The 21438-nt window shown below is 38.8% G+C and overlaps 1 protein-coding gene across 1 annotated transcript; it reads left to right on the forward strand.

The window, feature by feature from the left end:
* The first annotated feature begins 1356 nt into the window (after positions 1 to 1356).
* impa2 (inositol monophosphatase 2) lies at positions 1357 to 16175 on the forward strand. Its single transcript, XM_079409262.1, has 8 exons — positions 1357 to 1526; positions 2598 to 2731; positions 10426 to 10530; positions 10613 to 10658; positions 10750 to 10858; positions 11570 to 11678; positions 12225 to 12376; positions 14394 to 16175. Exons 1-8 carry the CDS (start codon positions 1467 to 1469, stop codon positions 14522 to 14524), a joined length of 846 nt encoding a protein of 281 aa, XP_079265388.1. The 5' UTR covers positions 1357 to 1466; the 3' UTR covers positions 14525 to 16175.
* Positions 16176 to 21438: the final 5263 nt, after the last annotated feature.

A 21438-nucleotide genomic window follows, 5' to 3' on the forward strand; every position in this document is an offset into this window, starting at 1 on the left:
GTTGAAGCCAAACAAAGCAGTAATTTAATCTTTTAACAATACCTATGAAGCATTTTTAAGATTTTTTTTTTTTTTATATAATCTTGGTCCTTAATCTAATCGTCAATTTAAGTCTTTAATGCATTTATGAAAAAATATAAGTGTATAAATCTCTGAGGGAAATTGTAACTTTTTTTTTTTTTAAGTACAACAGCTCAATAATTACATTCATATAATTAAAGAAAACTTCTGCCACTTATAAACCTTCAAACGTGTAGCCCCGCCCTAAACTCAAGCGATTGGCCGAGAGCTTCCTCCTGAAGTTCTGATTGGCTAACTGTAGTTCATACAAACTCAAGCGATTGGCCGAGAGCTTCCTCCTGAAGTTCTGATTGGCTAACTGTAGTTCATACAAACTCAAGCGATTGGCCGAGAGCTTCCTCCTGAAGTTCTGATTGGCTAACTGTAGTTCATACAAACTCAAGCGATTGGCCGAGAGCTTCCTCCTGAAGTTCTGATTGGCTAACCGTAGTTCATACAAACTCAAGCGATTGGCCGAGAGCTTCCTCCTGAAGTTCTGATTGGCTAACTGTAGTTCATACAAACTCAAGCGATTGGCCGAGAGCTTCCTCCTGAAGTTCTGATTGGCTAACTGTAGTTCATACACTCAGATCTAGAAGATTTCTCTAGAAACATATTTTAGAAATATCTGTCATGTAGGGATATTTATGAGTGGAATTCAAAATAAAAAATCATCATCATCTTCCAATAATAAAGAAGCATCTCTATCTAACATACATACAGGACATTTATGTATTTATTTATTTTTGAGAGCATTCATTTTTATCTTCATTGTAAACCTTTTTTTTAATACATAAGAGCATTAATGCAACATACAAATATAGAGGTGTTTTAACTATTATCAATTACATTCATAATAGCTTCAAAGGAACAAATAAAAGAGAAGAAGAAACTAGTACAGGGATAACTTACAAGAAATGTCCATAAGTGAAGGATTCAAACATTATTTACATCCTTTTGGCTTTTTTAAAGTTTCAGTGTAACGTTATGTTAGGTTTATTATTAGAGCATTTTTGTTTGTGTATATGGTATTTCCCATACATAATTATTAAAATGATGCTCCAAATCCTCATTTTTAAACGACAGAGCTGTATCTGCACCTGCAGCCGGCGCCCTCTGCTGGTGACGTCATGCAATTGGTTTAAACGGCAAACATTTATTTATTTGTTCATTTTTATATATATATCAAATATGCATTAAACGATCGATACAAGTGTTTTAAAATATTACAGAACTTAATAAAAACGTAAACAATAAAAAAGAATGTATTAAACTGTCTTAGCATGTGCATAATTAGCGCATATTAGCATCGCACGGAAGCGCTGTCGGTCGGATGCTGCACGGATCCCGTCTCCGTGATCGGTTAGAGGTCGTGCAGGCCTCTCTCCGCTGACCCGCTGATCGTGATGGAGGACTGGAGCGGCTGTTTGGATGTAGCCGTGCAGATGGCGCGCAGGGCCGGACAGGTAGCGTTATTCAGCGGTTTGTGTTTGACCGGGTTCTTCTGATAAAGCTGCATATCTCCAGCGAGCGCTACAATGAGACCATTACTATTATAGCATTGCTAGCACTAGGGTTAATGTTTATTATAATTATTATGTTTTGTGATTTTATTATGTTGATTATATTAATAACACTTTCAAAGCAATCACAAACACTGTATAATATGTATTATATATAATGATATTACAGTGTGTGGTAATTCCCTGTGTTTTTCTCTAGTAATCTTTGCACAAAGTGTTATTTTAGTATTTATCTGATAATAGGCTATATTTGTTACTGACTTTTTAAAATTAATTCTTTCTTTTTTGATTGTTTCAATTTTTGTTTAAGGTTTACTCATTTTGTGATGTGATTTTCTCATTTTTATCAAATATTTCTAGCTTAAATTTATTTTTATTTTAGTTTTGGCATTTTTATCACATCAAATCAAACTTATTTTATTTCAGTTAGTGGCTAAGGCAAAAAAATATAAGTTTTTCATTTAATATTTATATTTTATATAATTTTTCTTTTGTTTTTTTTTAGCTTTTTATATTTCTATAAAGCTTTAATTAATTTTTTAGTTTTAGTAAATTTCAATTAGCTGCTAAAGAAAAGTTTTATCTCATATTTATATTTCATGGCATTTTTGGTATGTGCTTTTGTCATTTTTATTTAATTATATTTCCATGTAGCTTTAATTTATTTTTACTCTAGTTTTAATAATATTAGTATGTCAAATTAAACTTTATTTTAGTTAGTTGCAAAAGCAAGATTTCTCATTTTCATTATTTTTCTGTTTATTTTTAAGTGTAAGAGATTGATCTAATGTTTATATTTGATTTTATTTCAGCTTTATTTCATTTGATGGAAATTATATTTAATAGTTAACAGTAACACCAGATTTTGTATTATGGTACAGTGACGTATCAGTGATGGTAGTATTTAATGTTTCTAATATATATATATCCCCATATCACTCTACCAGCACCAGGAAATACCATAGTATTAGTTACCATGGTTAGAGTGAGGAGTGACTGTGTGTTCTCCATCAGATGGTTCAGTGTGCGGTGAAGCAGGAGAAGCAGGTGAGCAGCAAGAGCACACCGACAGACCTGGTGACGGAGGCAGACCATCAGGTGGAGGAGCTCATCATCTCCACGCTCAGGGAGAAATACCCCTCACACAGGTCCTAACACACACACACACACAAATACCCCTCACACAGGTCCTAACACACACACACATACACAAATACCCCTCACACAGGAACAAACACACACACACACACACTCTCTCACACACACACACACACACAAATACCCCTCACACAGGTCCTAACACACACACACACACACACACACATACACAAATACCCCTCACACAGGTACAAACACACACACACACACACACTCTCTCACACACACACACACACACAAATACCCCTCACACAGGTCCTAACACACACACACACACACACACAAATACCCCTCTCACACACACACAAATACCCCTCACACAGGTACAAACACACACACACACACACACTCTCTCACACACACACACACACACAAATACCCCTCACACAGGTCCTAACACACACACACACACACATACACAAATACCCCTCACACAGGTACAAACACACACACACACACACACTCTCTCACACACACACACACACACACACACACAAATACCCCTCACACAGGTCCTAACACACACACACAAATACCCCTCTCACACACACACAAATACCCCTCACACAGGTACAAACACACACACACACACTCTCTCACACACACACACACACACACACACACACAAATACCCCTCACACAGGTCCTAACACACACACACACACACACACACACACACACACAAATACCCCTCACACAGGTACTAACACACACACACACACACACACACACACACACAAATACCCCTCACACAGGTACTAACACACACACACACACACACACACACAAATACCCCTCACACAGGTACTAACACACACACACACACACACACACACAAATACCCCTCACACAGGTACTAACACACACACACACACACACACACACAAATACCCCTCACACAGGTACTAACACACACACACTCTCACACACACAAATACCCCTCACACAGGTCCTAACACACACACACACACACACAAATACCCCTCTCACACACACACACACACAAATACCCCTCACACAGGTACTAACACACACACACACACACACAAATACCCCTCACACAGGTACTAACACACACACACACACACACACTCTCACACACACAAATACCCCTCACACAGGTCCTAACACACACACACACACACACACACAAATACCCCTCTCACACACACACACACACACACACACACACACACACACACACACACACAAATACCCCTCACACAGGTACTAACACACACACACACACACTCACACACACAAATACCCCTCACACAGGTCCTAACACACACACACACACAAATACCCCTCTCACACACACACACACACACACACACACACACACAAATACCCCTCTCACACACACACACACACAAATACCCCTCACACAGGTACTAACACACACACACACTCTCACACACACAAATACCCCTCACACAGGTCCTAACACACACACACACACACACACAAATACCCCTCTCACACACACACACACACACACAAATACCCCTCTCACACACACACACACACACACAAATACCCCTCACACAGGTACTAACACACACACACACACACACTCTCACACACACAAATACCCCTCACACAGGTCCTAACACACACACACACACAAATACCCCTCTCACACACACACACACACACACACACACAAATACCCCTCTCACACACACACACACACACAAATACCCCTCACACAGGTACTAACACACACACACACACTCTCACACACACAAATACCCCTCACACAGGTCCTAACACACACACACACACACACACACAAATACCCCTCTCACACACACACACACACACACACACAAATACCCCTCTCACACACACACAAATACCCCTCTCACACACACACACACACACACACACACACAAATACCCCTCTCACACACACACACACACAAATACCCCTCATGTATCTAATGATATTTCAAGCCCTACCCCTAAACTTACCCATCACACAAACATGTGCAGAACACTAGATTTACATCAACAACATCTTTTGGCTGATTCAGAAGCCTTTTTAACTAGTGAGGACCAGTCAGATGTCCTCAAAGTGGTCCTCACAAGTGTAGTTAAAGTCCCCCTGAAACCAAAATTAAAGTTTTTTTTGGGGGGTGTTAGTATCAATGTTAGTCTTAAGGTTATCTATAAGCCAGTGTGCTCCAAAACAAAGACAATATTCGCATATAACGAATCAAAGATTTTTTGTTTTTATGTCACTTCATACCTCAGCTTCTCATCAAATCTTCTGGCCAATCAAATGCGCTCTAGAATCCGAAGCGCCCGCCCCTACACTACAAATAGACGCTGCGGCTGAGATCGGTCACTCCATTGTGTGTTAAACACAATCTACTACATATAGATAACTTCATTTGAATGAAAAGTAACAAATATATAGTCGTAATCTATGACAAATATACTATTATAAACTAGGTTAGTAATTCAGCAGCAAAAGATACTCTAGAAAAATCACGGGTACGCAATAATTTTATAACATCTAGTGAAACATTTATTGACATATAAAAGTGGACGTGTACGACTAAATCAACGTTACACGCTGCTCTTTGTATTGTTGTAAAATACATTCATGAAAAAAACAAGTAAATACATTTAAATATATACTATAAAATTAAAAGACATTTCTTTTAAATCTATAGCACAGTAATGAAGGCAGCAACATATGATAGATAGGACAGGACAAGAAAGGCTATTAATAATCTCTCATTGCACAGAAAAGTATTATAAAACGAAAGGCTCTAATACAGAGCGGCACTTATGCACATCCTGTGCGCAGAATGATGTGCTTGAAGCGACACGGAGTCTCAGCGCGCAGGCTGCACAGCCCTCCGAGTCCGCACGGAAGAGTTCAAAGCACAAAGTGAAGAGATATTGATGCGTATTGTATTAAATCTGTGCGTTAGTTTGAGCCTTTTCTTTTAACAGCTTTAAACCTCAGTCTCTTGAAGAGAGTTTGACTGTAGTAACCGAGCGCAACGCACAGTTTGATTGCTGAATGGAGGATAGCTGAATGGAGGATAGCTGAATGGAGGATAGCCGCAGCGGAAAGAAGTGTTTATGTGAACTTGAATTTAATAACTTAAAATATTCATCTGTACCTCACATTGAACTATGGAACAGCTTCAGAACACTAGAAATATTGTGCACAAAAACTTTATAATGTTTTTGTGCCTTTCGTGTGGCTCAACAATAACACAGAATAGTATACGCACAATATCGGATTTGGATCGGTCTCATCTGACCGATACCTGATCCGGCAGAAAATGACCGTATCAGAGCCGATACCGATACTGAGGATCGGATCGATGCATCCCTACAGTGAATGGCACGTAGTGCACAATGTAGGTGATAGGGAAGGATTCAGACAGTGTAAATATGCTTTTGATTGGGGCAAATGAGGTCTGGTTTCGCGTTGTCTCACGCGAATCGCAGAAGCGTGCACAGTCTAATCCGGACTTTAGCTCCGGTCCAGAGACGCGATCACGCGCAGCGGATCATATCCGCGAGTCAACATATATTAAACACTTTTAAAACTCCTCTGCCTCAGCGTTATTATGATTATTATTTTGTTTAAGAGTTTCATATTGAATCTAGGGGGTAATCTATTAGACTATGGCTGTCAAATGCGGCTTTACCGAGCTCAACAGCTCTGGCCTGAGCAGATATAAACAAAATGCGATTGGCTATTTTAAAAAGGGGGCGGGGGTGCTTGATATGCCCCACCCTGTCTTCCTGTTTGAGTTGAAATTACGTCACCACATAGAATAACGCTGCATGTTTCAAAGCACTTCAGGGGACCTTTAAAGGGATAGTTCACCCAAAAATGATAATTCTGTCATTAATTACCCTCATGTCGCTCCAAACCTGTAAGACCTTCGTTCATCTTCGGAACACAAATTAAGATCTTTTTGATGAATTCCGAGAGCTCTCTGACCCTCCCATAGACCGCGAGGATCCTAACAAGATCAAGGCTCAGAAATGTAGTAAGGAGATCGTTAAAATAATCCATGTGACATAAGTGGTTCAACCGTAATTTTACGAAGCTAAGACAAGCGATACATTGCCAATAATGAACGCAAATGCTGCTCCATCTGAAAGCAGGTGATGGAGATTTACTACTAATCACAGAACTGGCTTTACAGACAAGATGCGCATGCTCTTTGCATTCGATTAATTGCACAGCCCTATTCCTGAGGGGTGTTAGGAGACTAAATCCTCCTCACCCTAACCCTGCACCCTCTTGGGATATCCCTCTGGTGCCTACGGCATTGCAGAGGGCCCCTTTTGAGACATTGTCATATGTCTCAAACATAGCACCTGCAGCCCAAGACCGGTTGCCCACTGAAGCTATGCAGGGTTGAGCCTGGTCAGTACCTGGATGGGAGACCTCCTGGGAAAGCTAGGTTGCTGTTGGAAGAGGTGTTAATGAGGCCAGCAGGGGGTGCTCACTCTGTGGTCTGTGTGGGTCCTAATGCCCCGGTATAGTGACAGGGACACTATACTGTAAAAAGCACCATCCTTCGTATGAGATGTTAAACCGAGATCCTGGCTCTCCGTGGACATTAAAAATCCCATGGCACTTCTCGTAAAGAGTAGGGGCGTAACCCTGGTGCCCTGGCCAAATTCCCTCCACTGGCCCTTATCAATCATGGCCTCCTAATAATCCCCATCCACTGGATCTCCCTGTCTCCTCTCCACCTGTAGCTGGTGTGTGGTGAGTGCACTGGTGTTGTTGTACTGTGGCTGCCGTCACATCATCCAAGTGGATGCTGCACACTGGTGTTGGTTGAGGAGAGATCCCCCCCTCCACATGATTGTAAAGCGCTTTGGGTGTAGAGGAATATACAATGAAAGCGCTATATAAATGCCTTCATTCATTGATTCATTGCAGTCCACAGAGCTGAGAAATCTGTCAATACAGACAGTGCATCCTCATGCATTTTCGGTCAACGAATCATGCCTGGAATTGTCCTTACAGGGACCAGGTGGTGAACCTGCAAGCGCTGCCCTCGGAGGAGGCAGACCCAGCCCTAGCCTTGCTCTGTCCTGTTTGCACTTTACACCTATACTTGGCCCGTACGCAGAGCTTTAGGACCTCAGAGCAGCTCTTTGTCTGTTACAGAGGCCAGCAGAAGGGAAAGGCTGTCTCCAAGCAGAGGCTGGCCCACTGGATAGTGGATGCCATCGTCTTGGTGTATCAATCCCAAGGTGTGCCGTGCCCGCTCGAGTTGAGAGCACACTTGACGAGGAGTGTTTTCCGCTTCTTGGGCATTGGCACATGGCGCCTCGCTGACAGATATATGTAGAGCTGCGGGCTGAGTGACACCAAAGACATTTGCTAGGTTTTATTGCCTTTGAGTAGAGCCAGTGTCCACTTGTGTACTCGCCTTGAGTAACCAGTAAACTAGAGAGACTGCTCGGTGTCTCGCTTGCTGTGCCTTCCCATCTCCGCACGTGTGCTTATTCTGCTCTTCAGTTCAGTTCCCCACAAGGTGAACCCTGTTGACTTCCTCCATCACCCTCAGCAGCCTGACAGGTGGAGCGTCCTGTGGTAGGCCTACCACTTGTAGGTTTCTAGGTGTCCATAGGCGATCCCATGTGTATATTCTTCCACAGTACAGTTCCCCTCTTGGTGAGTCCGTGTCTTTCCCTTGGTAGACTCCGCTCTGCTGTCTCTGCCGGTGTTGACTCCCTCCTAACTGGGCCAGAGCCACCTCAGAGACATTCCATATGTTGTACTGCCCTTCATGCCCTAAATGTGTAAGCTCCACATGATACCTCCCTGCGGGCAGGATGTGGATTCCGCAGCATCCCTGGAAAGGGCACGCTTTCCCAGTGTTCTCAAATAAGTCTTACTGTATGGGTCAAGAGGAACAACTGTATAGACTCTCTCCACGTAAGCTCTGTCCCGTCTTCTGCCCCAGTTGCCATGGGTGGATTCAGGTGGCTTACTAGGGGCGCTGGAAGGGGCAGCAATAGTGGCGCTTTGTTAGGGATCGCAATTTCATCAGTACGTTCTGATGTGACTTCGAACATGACTGACTGAAAGGGAACATCTCCGTTACGTATGTAACCCCTGTTCCCTGAAGGAGGTAACTGAGATGTCATGTCCCATCGCCACAGTTGCTGTACCAGCGCGGGGCGCCGAGTCATTGGCTTGTATGTATGTATGTATGTATGAATATATACAGTTGTGCTCATAAATTTAAATGCCCCTTGCAGAATATGCAAATATGTTAATAATTTTAACAAAATAAGAGGGATCATGAAAATCACAAGTTATTGTTTATTTAATACTGTCCTGAATAAGCTTTTTCACATATCACATGTTTATATATTCTCCCTAAAACAAAATAATAACTGAATTTATAAAAATGACCCTGGTCAAAAGTTTACATACCCTTGAATCTTAATACTGTGTGTCATTTCCTGGATGATCCACGACTGTATTTCTGTTTTGTGATCGTTGTTCATGAGTCCCTCGTTGGTTCTGAGCAGTTCAACTGTCTGCTGTTCTTCAGAAAAAATCCTCCAGCTCCTGCACATTCTTTGATTTTCTAACACTTTCTGCATATTTGAAGTCTTTCCAACAGTAGCTACTGTATATGATTTTTTTCAGTCGATCTTTTCACACTGAGGGTAATTGGGGGACTCATGCAATGAGCATTAATGTATTAATTATTTAGAATCCATGAATTACATTAAAATGTATTAATGTACATGTATTAATGCTCAAGGCGGCAACACACTGCATTAAGAGCTGGGGGATGTAAACCTTTTTTTAAATTTTTCTTATTTTGTATAAAGGTCATAATGTTTTCATTTGGTACTACACTTAGAAGCTACATAACTACTTAAATGTTTCCCAGAAGACAAAATAAGTACAATCGACCCTGATCATCCTGTTCAAAGGTTTACACCCCCCAGCTCTTAATGCATTGTGTTGCCGCCTTGAGCATTAATACATTTTAATGTAATTCATGGATTCTAAATAATTAATACATTAATACTCATTGCATGAGTCCCCCAATTACCCTCAGTGTGAAAAGATGGATCTCAAAATCATACAGCCACTGTTGGAAAGGGTTCAAATATGCAGGAAATGTTAGAAAATCAAAGAATGGAGGATTTTTTCTGAAGAACAGCAGACAGTTGAACTGTTCAGAACCAATGAGGGACTCATGAACAACGATCACAAAACAGAAATACAGTCGTGGATCATCCAGGAAATGACACGCAGTATTAAGATTCAAGGGTATGTAAACTTTTGAACGTCATTTTTATAAATTCAGTAATTATTTTGTCAAGGGACATGTAAATGTATGAGCACAACTGTGTGTGTGTGTGTGTGTGTGTGTATGTGTGTGTATACACTGCTTTCAACTGTGCTATTTTTGATGATAATCATTCATTATTAAGATTAACACCATCACTCTATTTTCTCAGAATTGTTTTACAAAGATTAATTTGATAAAATCAGCCCATTTTCCTATAGAAGATGTTTAGTTTTGCTATCCATAAAAGGGCACAACAGACTTACTGTGAAGTGTTTAATGATTCATAATTTTTCTGTAAAAACTGTTTGTGTGATTGTTCTCTGTGTCAGATGTTGATGTGATGTTGATTATAATAATCTCAGGTTTATTGGTGAGGAATCATCTGCTGCTGGTGTGAAGTGTGAACTGACAGACGACCCTACGTGGATAATCGATCCCATCGACGGGACGTGTAACTTTGTGCACAGGTACCATAACCATCATATATTGTGTTTAAATCATCATAGAAACATATTCTTGAGTTCCCAACACGCAATCCTTTATTTTCAGTTTCCCTATGGTGGCAGTGAGCATCGGATTTGCTGTAAGGAAAGAGGTAAACCCTGATAAAGCTATACAGGGTCAGAATTATGGGTGTTTTCATTGTCATGTGTTTGTTCAATAATCACAAGAGTTCTGCCCCTCAGCTGGAGCTTGGAGTCATTTACCACTGTTTTGACGGGACGCTGTATACGGCCAGGAAAGGACATGGAGCCTTTTGCAACGGTGTGCGACTACAGGTTTCGAAAGAGAAAGGTCAGCTTGTTTTTCTACATGTTTTAATTACTTTTTTGCTATAAATGGTAATCATCTTTTGGATTTATAATGGCATACTAAAACTATTTAAATTATAAATGAATAGTTACAGTCCTCGATGCTTATTGGTCAATATATGCACAACCATTCAAAAGTTTGGGGTCAGTAAGATTTTTCTATATTTTTGAAAGAAGTCTTTTCTCACCAAAGCTGCATTTATTTGACACAAATTACAGTACAATTTTTAAATATTACAATTTAATATAGCTGTTTTCTATGCCGATATCTGTTAAACCGTAATTTATTTCTGTGATCTGCAGCTGTATTTCCAGCATCATTACTCCAGTCTTCAGTGTCACATGATCTTCAGAAATCATTATAATATACTGATTTACTGCTCAACAAACATTTCTGATTATTAGCAATGTTACCAATATTTTTGTGGAAACTGTGATACATTTTATTTTTCAGGATTCACAGAGGAATAGAAAGTTCAAAAGAACAGCATTTATATGAAACATCTTTACTGTCACTTTTAAACAATTTAATGTGTCATTACTGAATAAAAGTATGAAAACCCTAAATATTTGAGCATAGTATATTTAAATAATTCATGAAATTATATAAATCTCATATAATATAAATAAATAATAGATATATGACTGGTTTTGTGGTCCAGGGTCTCAAATAACGTGATGTTTTCTCTGTCAGATGTGTCGAAGGCCCTCATTCTCACAGAGATCGGGGCGAAGAGAGACCCTGCAACACTGGATATCTTTTTAGGAAATATGAAGAAATTTTTGAGTGCACCTACTCACGGGTACGTCAGAAAACACTCCGTCTCATCCACTTATGTGCACTGTACATGTGTCAGCTGTAAAATAAAGAGTGATGTGGCTCATATCTGACCCTGCAGCACAAAAGCAGTCATGAGTAACACAGGTATATTTGTAGCAATAGCCAACAATACATTGTATGGATCAAAATTATCAGTTTTTCTTTTATGACAAAAATCATTAGGATATTAAGATCATGTTCCATGAATATATTTTGTAAATTTCCTACCGTAAATATATCAAAACTTCACTTTTGATTGGTAATATGCATTGCTAAGAACTTCATATGGACAACTTTAAAGCTGATTTTCTCAATATTTAGATTTTTTGCACCCTCAGATTCCAGATTTTCAAATATTGTCCGATTCTAACAAATCATACATCAATGGAAAGCTTATTCATTTAGCTTTCGGAAGATGTATAAATCTAAATAAAATAAACAAATAGACCCTTGTGACTGGTTTTGTGGTCCAGGGTCACATATAGTCGGTGTGTGATGTAAAGGTCAGGATTTGACCTTTGACCCACAGTGTGAGGATCATCGGCAGCTCGACGCTAGCACTCTGTCACATCGCCAGCGGCGCGGCCGAGGCCTATTACCAGTACGGTCTGCACTGCTGGGACATCGCAGCGGCCGCGGTCATCATCCGAGAGGCCGGCGGATACGTCATCGACACCACAGGTCAGTCACGCTCACACATCTACTTCTGGATGCGGAAAATGACCATGGTTGGTCAGTATTGTCATTATGCTGTTATCAGGAGTGTGTTTAATTCATAATGTAGGATTTTAAACAATAAGGGATTTTGTATCTGGATGGTTGATTTGGGATTATTATTTCATTATGAATGTTGAACTTGAAGGTGTTGGGCTGCGTGAAACTTCAGTAACTAAACATGAGGATTTGGGTGAGCACATGATGAAAATCTAAACATTTACATGATATTTCATACACGGTTTAGTATTTGTATATAAACTGTAACTTAATCTACAGTCATAAAAGGATATTTATACTGTAGCATGTTAATATAGCATACTATTCTTTATACAGTATTATTAAATATGAGCAAAGGCGGCTGTGAAAATAAATCTGCGTTGTTTCTTTTCACAAAGTTCTAACCTATCATTGAATTAAAACAATTGAAAGTGGGGGAAATGAATGTTTTCTCCAATGCATGTTGGCCACAATTATTGGCACCCCTAGAAATTCTTAAGAGTAAAATATCTCTGAAATATATTCCCATTCATATTTAATTTTTTTTTTTTTAGTAGGAGAAAGAGATTTGTCCAGTCATGACTTCTGTTCCACAGGATTATAAATGAGGAACACAAAGACCAAATTCCCTTAATCATCCATCACAAGGAGGAAAACCTGAGAATATAGTTCTGATTGGTGAGCTTCACAAAATAGAAAGTGGCTGTAAGAAAAGAGCTAAAGCACTGAAAATCCCCATTTCCACCATCAGGGCAATAATTAAGAGGTTGCTATCCACTAAAGATGTTCTGAATCTGTCTGGAAGAGGACGTGTGTCTATATCGTCCTGATGCACGCCGAGGAGGAGCGTTTGAGCAGCCAGAGACTCTCCAAGGACCACAGCTGGAGAATTACAGAAAATAGTTGAGTCTCGGGGTCAGAAAACCTTAAAAATATATATCAAACAGCACCTACATCACCACATGATGTTCGGGAGGGTTTCAAGGATAATTCTCTTCGCTTATCCAAAAACAAACTCCAGCATATTCAGTTATCAGACACCACTGGAACTTCACATGGGACTGGCTTCTATGGTCAGATCAAACTAAAAAAAGAGCTTTTTGGCAGCAAACCCACCAGATGAGTTTAGTACAAACGGGGATAAAAAAGTACCCCATGTCTACGGTTAAATATACTGCTGGATCTTTAGTTTTTCAGACGCATGTCATCATGGATTCTGTCAAATACCAACAGATAAAACATCAAAACCCGACTGCCTCTGTTAGGAATCTTATAATGGACCATGTTTGGATCTTCCACCAGGACAATAATCCGAAATAAACACAAAAATGGGTCACTGAGCACAAAATGAAGCTTCTGCCATGGCTGTCCCCGTCCTCTGACCTGAACCCTACAGAAAATGAGTGAACTGAACTGAACTGAAGAGAAGAAGCTGTGAATCTGAAGGATCTGGAGGGATTCTGGATGAAGGAATGGTCTCTGAGCTCTTATCAGGTGTTCTCCAAACTCTTCAGGCATTACAGGAGAGACCTCAGAGCTGTTATTTTGGGAAAAGGACGTTGCAATAATTGTGGCCAACATGAACTAGAGAAAGCATTAATTTCACAATGAGATTTCCCCCCACTTTCTATTGTTTTATTTCAATGATAGGTTAGAATTTTGTGAATTCTTTGAGTGATTGATCAGAAGTATAAACAATGCAGATTTATTTTCACAGCCGCCTTTGCTCATATAAAAGTGTTTTTCACAACAGATTACAAAATGCATGCTTTAAAAGGTTATTTGTGACTATTACTTTTAATGTACCAATCAAAGCAAAGTCAATATCAGTTAACTCATTAAATGCCATCTCAATATAAATATATACTCCGTGTAAACTGGTTGCTAATGAAACAGCCTGCAGGTGTGTTTTATGGAGAATCAGCAGGTGCTTCGTTAGTAACTCTTCTTCTTCTTCTTCTTCTTCTTCTTTGTTTGAGTGCAGGAGGCGCGCTTGACCTCATGTCCAGACGGGTCGTGGCCGCTGGCTCGCGTGAGATCGCAGACTATGTGGTCAAGCAGCTGCAGCCTATAAACTACGGCCGTGACGACACTGACCCCGACGACCTGCCGTGACCTCTGACCCCATCCTAAGCCTTTTACCTCAGAACACGCCTCAGTCCTGCCACGCCACATCTGCAGTGTCCTTTAACGCTACAGTCACATCTCTATCAGTTTAACATCGTCTGATCACGGCGTACGCTTGAGTGATGAACACAGATCAGTTGTGACCCTGGAGCACAAAACCAGTCATGAGGGTCAATTTTTGAAAATTAGAATTTGTTTTTAAATGAGCTTTCCATTGATGTATGGTTTGTTAGGATCGGACAATATTTGAATAAAAAATCTGGAATCTGAGGGTGCAAAAAAATCTAAATATTGAGAAAATCTCCTTTAAAGTTGTTCAAATGAAGTTCTTAGCAATGCATATTACTAATCAAAAATGAAGTTTTGATATATTTACGGTAGGACATTCACTAAATATCTTCATGGAACATGATCTTAATATCCTGATGATTTTTGTCATAAAACTGATAATTTTGATCCATACAATGTATTGTTGGCTATTGCTGCAGATATACCTGTGTTACTGATGACTGCTTTTGTGCTGCAGGGACACATGTGTTCAAGCATATTAACTTTTTATACCTTGTAGTTTATTAAATTGCTTCATCCATGGAAATAATGTTGGCATGTTAAACACTGGGAGTCGCTTCAGATACCTTGAAATCACAAGGATGTTGATGATGCCAAATTCAGCTGATTTCCCATACGCACCGCTTGATTTGACATTACAAAATGGAAAAATCTGCTTTTGATCGAAGAAAAGCAGCTGGTTATGATTCCTTCAGATTGTTACGGTGGAGAAATACACACAGCTGATCAGATCATCGCTCAGGACTGGTTTTACAAACTATGCTTCACTTTAGATAGAACTGAAGATTTCTGTAATTAATCAACATTTTTTGTCTTATTTTCCAGTAAAATATCTAAACATCATTATCAGAAAGAAGATATTACACCTTGTTTTTAGAGAATGTGAAAAATTATTACAGTTTGGAATAACTTTTTTTTTTTATTAATGTTAATGATTTCTGAAGATCATGTGACACTGAAGACTGCAGTAATGATGCTGAAAATACAGCTCTGATCACAGAAATAAATTACACTTTAACACACATTCACATAGAAAACTAAAATTTAAATTCTAATAATATTTCACAATATTACTGTATTTTTGATCAAATAGATGCAACTATGGTGAGCAATATATATATACTGTATACACACTGTGTGTCTATATATGAGGAAAAAGTACATATTAATTTAGTTTTTCTCCTCTACTGGAATACATGACAAAACATATTAATAAAAAATGTAAAATGCAGTGAAGAAATCTAGCGATCTGGTTGTGTTCACAGTTTGATCTTGTGCAGCAGCTGACATTATGGTCATCACGTCTAAACAAACAAAACAGATCCTTGTGATTTTATACAAACCTTCCTGACACGCACTGCAGTTTTCACCTGTATTTTACCTTGATGTTTTTAATACCGGATGATCTGCAGATCTAATACTTGTATAATACATGGAGGTTTGAGTTTTGCTCTGCCAGTTTTGATAGTTTTTCCTGCTGTGTTGATCTTAATGAAATCCACTTTTAATCTCTCTGTATATCAGGGCAACGTTCCTCTGGTATTAACTATTAAAAACATAAAGTAAAATCAACCGCGTCCAGTCATTCAGCCAAAATGAACCATATTCAGTTTCTAATGACTGTCTTTGACAGATTATTGTGCTTATTTTAATTTCAGGCTTTGTTCATTTCAGAGGAGTTTACTAAGTATTCAAACACTGTTCAATTTTGAAGTGATTCAGCTTCATTTATCTAAATTAACTGTTAATTATGAGTGGATTCAGATACTCTAATTAGTGTCTTTTTGGAGTGGTGTGGATTATTGTGATGTTTTTATCAGCTGTTTGGACTCTCATTCTGACGGCACCCATTCACTGCAGAGCATCCATTGCTGAGACACTGATGCAGAGACACATTTCTACAGTTCATATAAAGTGCTCATATAAAAAGATATATAAACATTTTGAGGTCATGTACTCCAGACAAATTTATTTTCAGGTAAAGTGGGCCATTATCAAACATTATTCTGCATCTTAATTAAAAATACAGGATTTATTAACACGTATGATCAGACAAACATATTTAACAGAACCAAAAGATATATAACCTACAGGTTATGAGTAAAATAAATCATGTGTAAATCCAAAGAAAGACCATGCTGTGTCGACAAAACATTAGATGAAATTAAGAATATTGATTAAAAACCTCTACAAGACATGTGACTATAACACATGCAACAGCAACCAGGCTAAAAATATATATATATATATTATATGAACATTTAAAATGGTAACCATAAAAAATAGTCTATGGTCTAAATTTTTTAAACAATTTTTAATGCGTTTCCACATTTCAAAGCTTTATATTCTACATCTATATTTTTCTCCTTTCACCCTTTCTTCACTCCACAGATTGAACTTCATGACTTGAATTTCCTGACTGCAGAAGTAAATTATACATGTCAACTATAAAATAACCAGTCAATGTCCATTTATTTAATGAATTTGGATATAATTATTGAAGGTTAAATGTCGGCCCACTTTACCTGAATCCAACACATTCAGCAAAAAGTGGGCCAGCAATATTTCAACACCTTACAAGAAAACTAACAAATGTATATATATATATATATGTATATATAAAGTATTGAAACAATAAAGAGAAAATTGCTCTGTTGGCTGTGGATTCAAGACATTTGCAAATATGATTAAAAGATGAATATGAGACAAAACTACAGAATGTCACATTTTATTATTACACAGATGTTTTAGCAGCTAAGAAGTTCAGCACTTTTAGAGTTCATCCCTCTATCTGATGTGAGCATAAGTATTGGAGCAGTTTCCTCACAGGTCTTTCTAAGTGATCAGCTGTGTGCTGTTGCATTAATTCTTCAGATATTAAAAGCAGGGAATGTGTCGTATCAGTTATATCCATTACTTCTGTATTCTGAATCTTGCATTCGATGATGACACAAACCAGGATGAAGATGAGGGAGCTGACTTTGAGAGAAAAGCAAGCAGTTTGGATGCTAAAAGAAAAGAGGAAGTCAATTAGAGCTCCAGCAAAAACAAAGGACATGGAGAAATCAAGAGTTTGGAAACCACCAGCAACTAACAACGACCAGATCGGCTGAGAAAACAACAGTAGCTGATGACAGACAAATCATAAAAGCTGTGAAAATGAATCCTAAAAGACGTGTCTGTAAAATCACCAACAACTTCCAGAAAGCTGGGGTGATGCTCTGACAATCTACTGTCCTCAGGAGACTTTGACACAGAATTACAGATGCTACACAGCAAGATGCAAACCTCTGACCAGCACCAAACATAGAAAGACAAGAGTAGAGTTTGCTAAAAAGCACAAAGATGAGCCAGAAGAGTTTTGGAACTGTGTTTATGGACCGATGAGACAAAGATGAACCTTTATCTAAGTGATGGGAAAGCAAAAATGTGGAGAAAAAAAAGAGAACTGCAATGATCCCAAGCATACAGCCTCATCTGTAAAGCATGGTGGAGGTGGTGTCATGGCATGGGCATGCATGGCTGTCTCTGGAACAGGCCCTCTCAACTTTACTGATGACTTAATGTATGATGACAGTAGCAGAATGAATTTGGAAGGATACAAAACCATCTTGCCTACCAATATTCAAGAAAATGCCACCAGAAGAAAGTGTTAGATTTCCCAAGTCAATCTCCAGATTTAAATCTGATTGAACATGAATTTCAGCAGCTGAAGAGGAGAGGAAAGGCAGAAACTCCCCAAAACAAGCAACAATTGGAATTGTCTGCATTAAAGGCTGGGAAAGTATTTCAAAGGATGAGAGCAAGAGTCTGGTGATGTCTATGGGTCACAGACTCACTGCTGTGATTGTGTGCAAGGGATCTGCAACTAAATAATAGCTTTTAATCTTTTATATCTGCCTTATGTTCAACTGTCCCAATACTTATGCTCACATCAATGAGTGGGATGAACTCTAAAAGTGCTGTTCTTTTTATTTGGTAAAACATGTATGTGTTGAAACGGCTAATAATAAAATGTGACATTCTGTAGTTTTGTCTGATATTCATCTTTTAGTCATATTTGTAAATGTCTTGACTCCACAGCCAACAGAGCAATTTTGTCTTTACTGTTCCAATACTTATGAAGGGCACTGTGTATATATATACAGGTCCTTTTCAAAAAATTAGCATATTGTGATAAAGTTCATTATTTTCTGTAATGTACTGATAAACATTAGACTTTCATATATTTTAGATTCATTACAACACAACTGAAGTAGTTCAAGCCTTTTATTGTTTTAATATTGATGATTTTGGCATACAGCTCATGAAAACCCAAAATCCCTATCTCAAAAAATTAGCATATCATGAAAAGGTTCTCTAGACGAGCTATTAACCTAATCATCTGAATCAACTAATTAACTCTAAACACCTGCAAAAGATTCCTGAGGCTTTTAAAAACTCCCAGCCTGGTTCATTACTCAAAACCGCAATCATGGGTAAGACTGCCGACCTGACTGCTGTCCAGAAGGCCATCATTGACACCCTCAAGCAAGAGGGTAAGACACAGAAAGACATTTCTGAACGAATAGGCTGTTCCCAGAGTGCTGTATCAAGGCACCTCAGTGGGAAGTCTGTGGGAAGGAAAGAGTGTGGCAGAAAACGCAGCACAACGAGAAGAGGTGACCGGACCCTGAGGAAGATTGTGGAGAAGGACCGATTCCAGACCTTGGGGGACCTGCGGAAGCAGTGGACTGAGTCTGGAGTAGAAACATCCAGAGCCACCGTGTACAGGCGTGTGCAGGAAATGGGCTACAGGTGCCGCATTCCCCAGGTCAAGCCACTTTTGAACCAGAAACAGCGGCAGAAGCGCCTGACCTGGGCTACAGAGAAGCAGCACTGGACTGTTGCTCAGCGGTCCAAAGTACTTTTTTCGGATGAAAGCAAATTTTGCATGTCATTCGGAAATCAAGGTGCCAGAGTCTGGAGGAAGACTGGGGAGAGGGAAATGCCAAAATGCCTGAAGTCCAGTGTCAAGTACCCACAGTCAGTGATGCTGGTGTTGGTCCACTGTGTTTTATCAAGGGCAGGGTCAATGCAGCTAGCTATCAGGAGATTTTGGAGCACTTCATGCTTCCATCTGCTGAAAAGCTTTATGGAGATGAAGATTTCATTTTTCAGCACGACCTGGCACCTGCTCACAGTGCCAAAACCACTGGTAAATGGTTTACTGACCATGGTATTACTGTGCTCAATTGGCCTGCCAACTCTCCTGACCTGAACCCCATAGAGAATCTGTGGGATATTGTGAAGAGAAAGTTGAGTGACGCAAGACCCAACACTCTGGATGAGCTTAAGGCCACTATCGAAGCATCCTGGGCCTCCATAACACCTCAGCAGTGCCACAGGCTGATTGCCTCCATGCCACGCCGCATTGAAGCAGTCATTTCTGCAAAAGGATTCCCGACCAAGTATTGAGTGCATAACTGAACATAATTATTTGAAGGTTGACTTTTTTTGTATTAAAAACACTTTTCTTTTATTGGTCGGATGAAATATGCTAATTTTTTGAGATAGGAATTTTGGGTTTTCATGAGCTGTATGCCAAAATCATCAATATTAAAACAATAAAAGGCTTGAACTACTTCAGTTGTGTTGTAATGAATCTAAAATATATGAAAGTCTAATGTTTATCAGTACATTACAGAAAATAATGAACTTTATCACAATATGCTAATTTTTTGAAAAGGACCTGTATATGTTTGCATTGTATTCCCTGATGATGGTAGCATTGAATAAAACAGGAACTGTCACAATAATGTTTGTTTACATTTAGAGAGCAACCTTAGGCCTATAAGTGGGAAATAAAAATCTTATGTCAAAGAGTTTTCTATAACTTTCCCCATGACACAGTCCTCCTCTGAGATGTGGCCAGACACACCAGTGTCATCTTGCATCAAACAATACTATTTTATCATTTAGAGAAATAGTGTCCCTTTAATTAAGAGCCATTGTTATGCTCTAAAAGTGTAAACCATTTGAGCACAGTACAATCAAGCTTGAACGGCCCACTTTACCTGAATTCACTCTATAGGCTTTAAACCAAAGGAAGAACGTGCGAATGATGACGTGTGGAGGATTCCTCTGACGGTCGGCAGGTGGCGCTGCAGGCACTCTTATACTATTTATTTATTTCTACATCAAAACAAACATTACTGTACAAGCGCTACAAAACTATTTTACATCTATATTTTACAAAAGCAGTCATCAGTAACACAGGTATATTTGTAGCAATAGCCAACAATACATTGTATGGCTCAAAATTATACATTTTTATTTTATGCCAGAAATCATGATAATATTAAGTATGCCTAAAGATCATGTTCCATGAAGATAGTAAATTTCCTACCATAAATATATCAAAACTTCATTTTTGATTAGTATATGCATTGCTAAGAACTTCATTTGAACAACTTTAAAGGAGATTTTCTCAATATTCAGATTTTTTTTGCTCCCTCAGATTCCAGATTTTCAAATAGTTGTATCTCAGACAAATATTATCCTATCATAACAAACCATATATCAATGGAAATATTATTTATCTAGTTTTCAGATGAGGTATAACTCTCAATTGTTTTAAAAAAAGAAAAAAAATAGACCCTATGACTGGTTTTGTGCTCCAGTGTCTCATATATAGGCTAGTTAAATAAAATATAGAGAAAAACAATATAGTAAAATAAAAAAGGCCTATAATTAAAAATATATATAAATGTACATTTAACAATAAAAGAAAAAAAGAAATGAGCATATAGGCGTGATCCCACAACCCTTGATTTGCTTTCCAAAAGTTTCCT

The sequence above is a fragment of the Barbus barbus genome, assembly GCF_936440315.1.
Source record: "Barbus barbus genome assembly, chromosome: 46".
Lineage (NCBI taxonomy): Eukaryota > Metazoa > Chordata > Actinopteri > Cypriniformes > Cyprinidae > Barbus > Barbus barbus.

What these genes read in the sequence shown, in the direction of transcription:
- impa2 (XM_079409262.1), top strand. Translation starts at nt 1,467, where the DNA reads ATGGAGGACTGGAGCGGCTGTTTGGATGTAGCCGTGCAGATGGCGCGC. An exon ending in GAGAAATACCCCTCACACAG is followed by an intron (nt 2,732 to 10,425) that starts GTCCTAACACAC and finishes TAATAATCTCAG; the next exon opens with GTTTATTGGTGAGGAATCAT. An exon ending in ACAGGTTTCGAAAGAGAAAG is followed by an intron (nt 10,859 to 11,569) that starts GTCAGCTTGTTT and finishes TTTCTCTGTCAG; the next exon opens with ATGTGTCGAAGGCCCTCATT.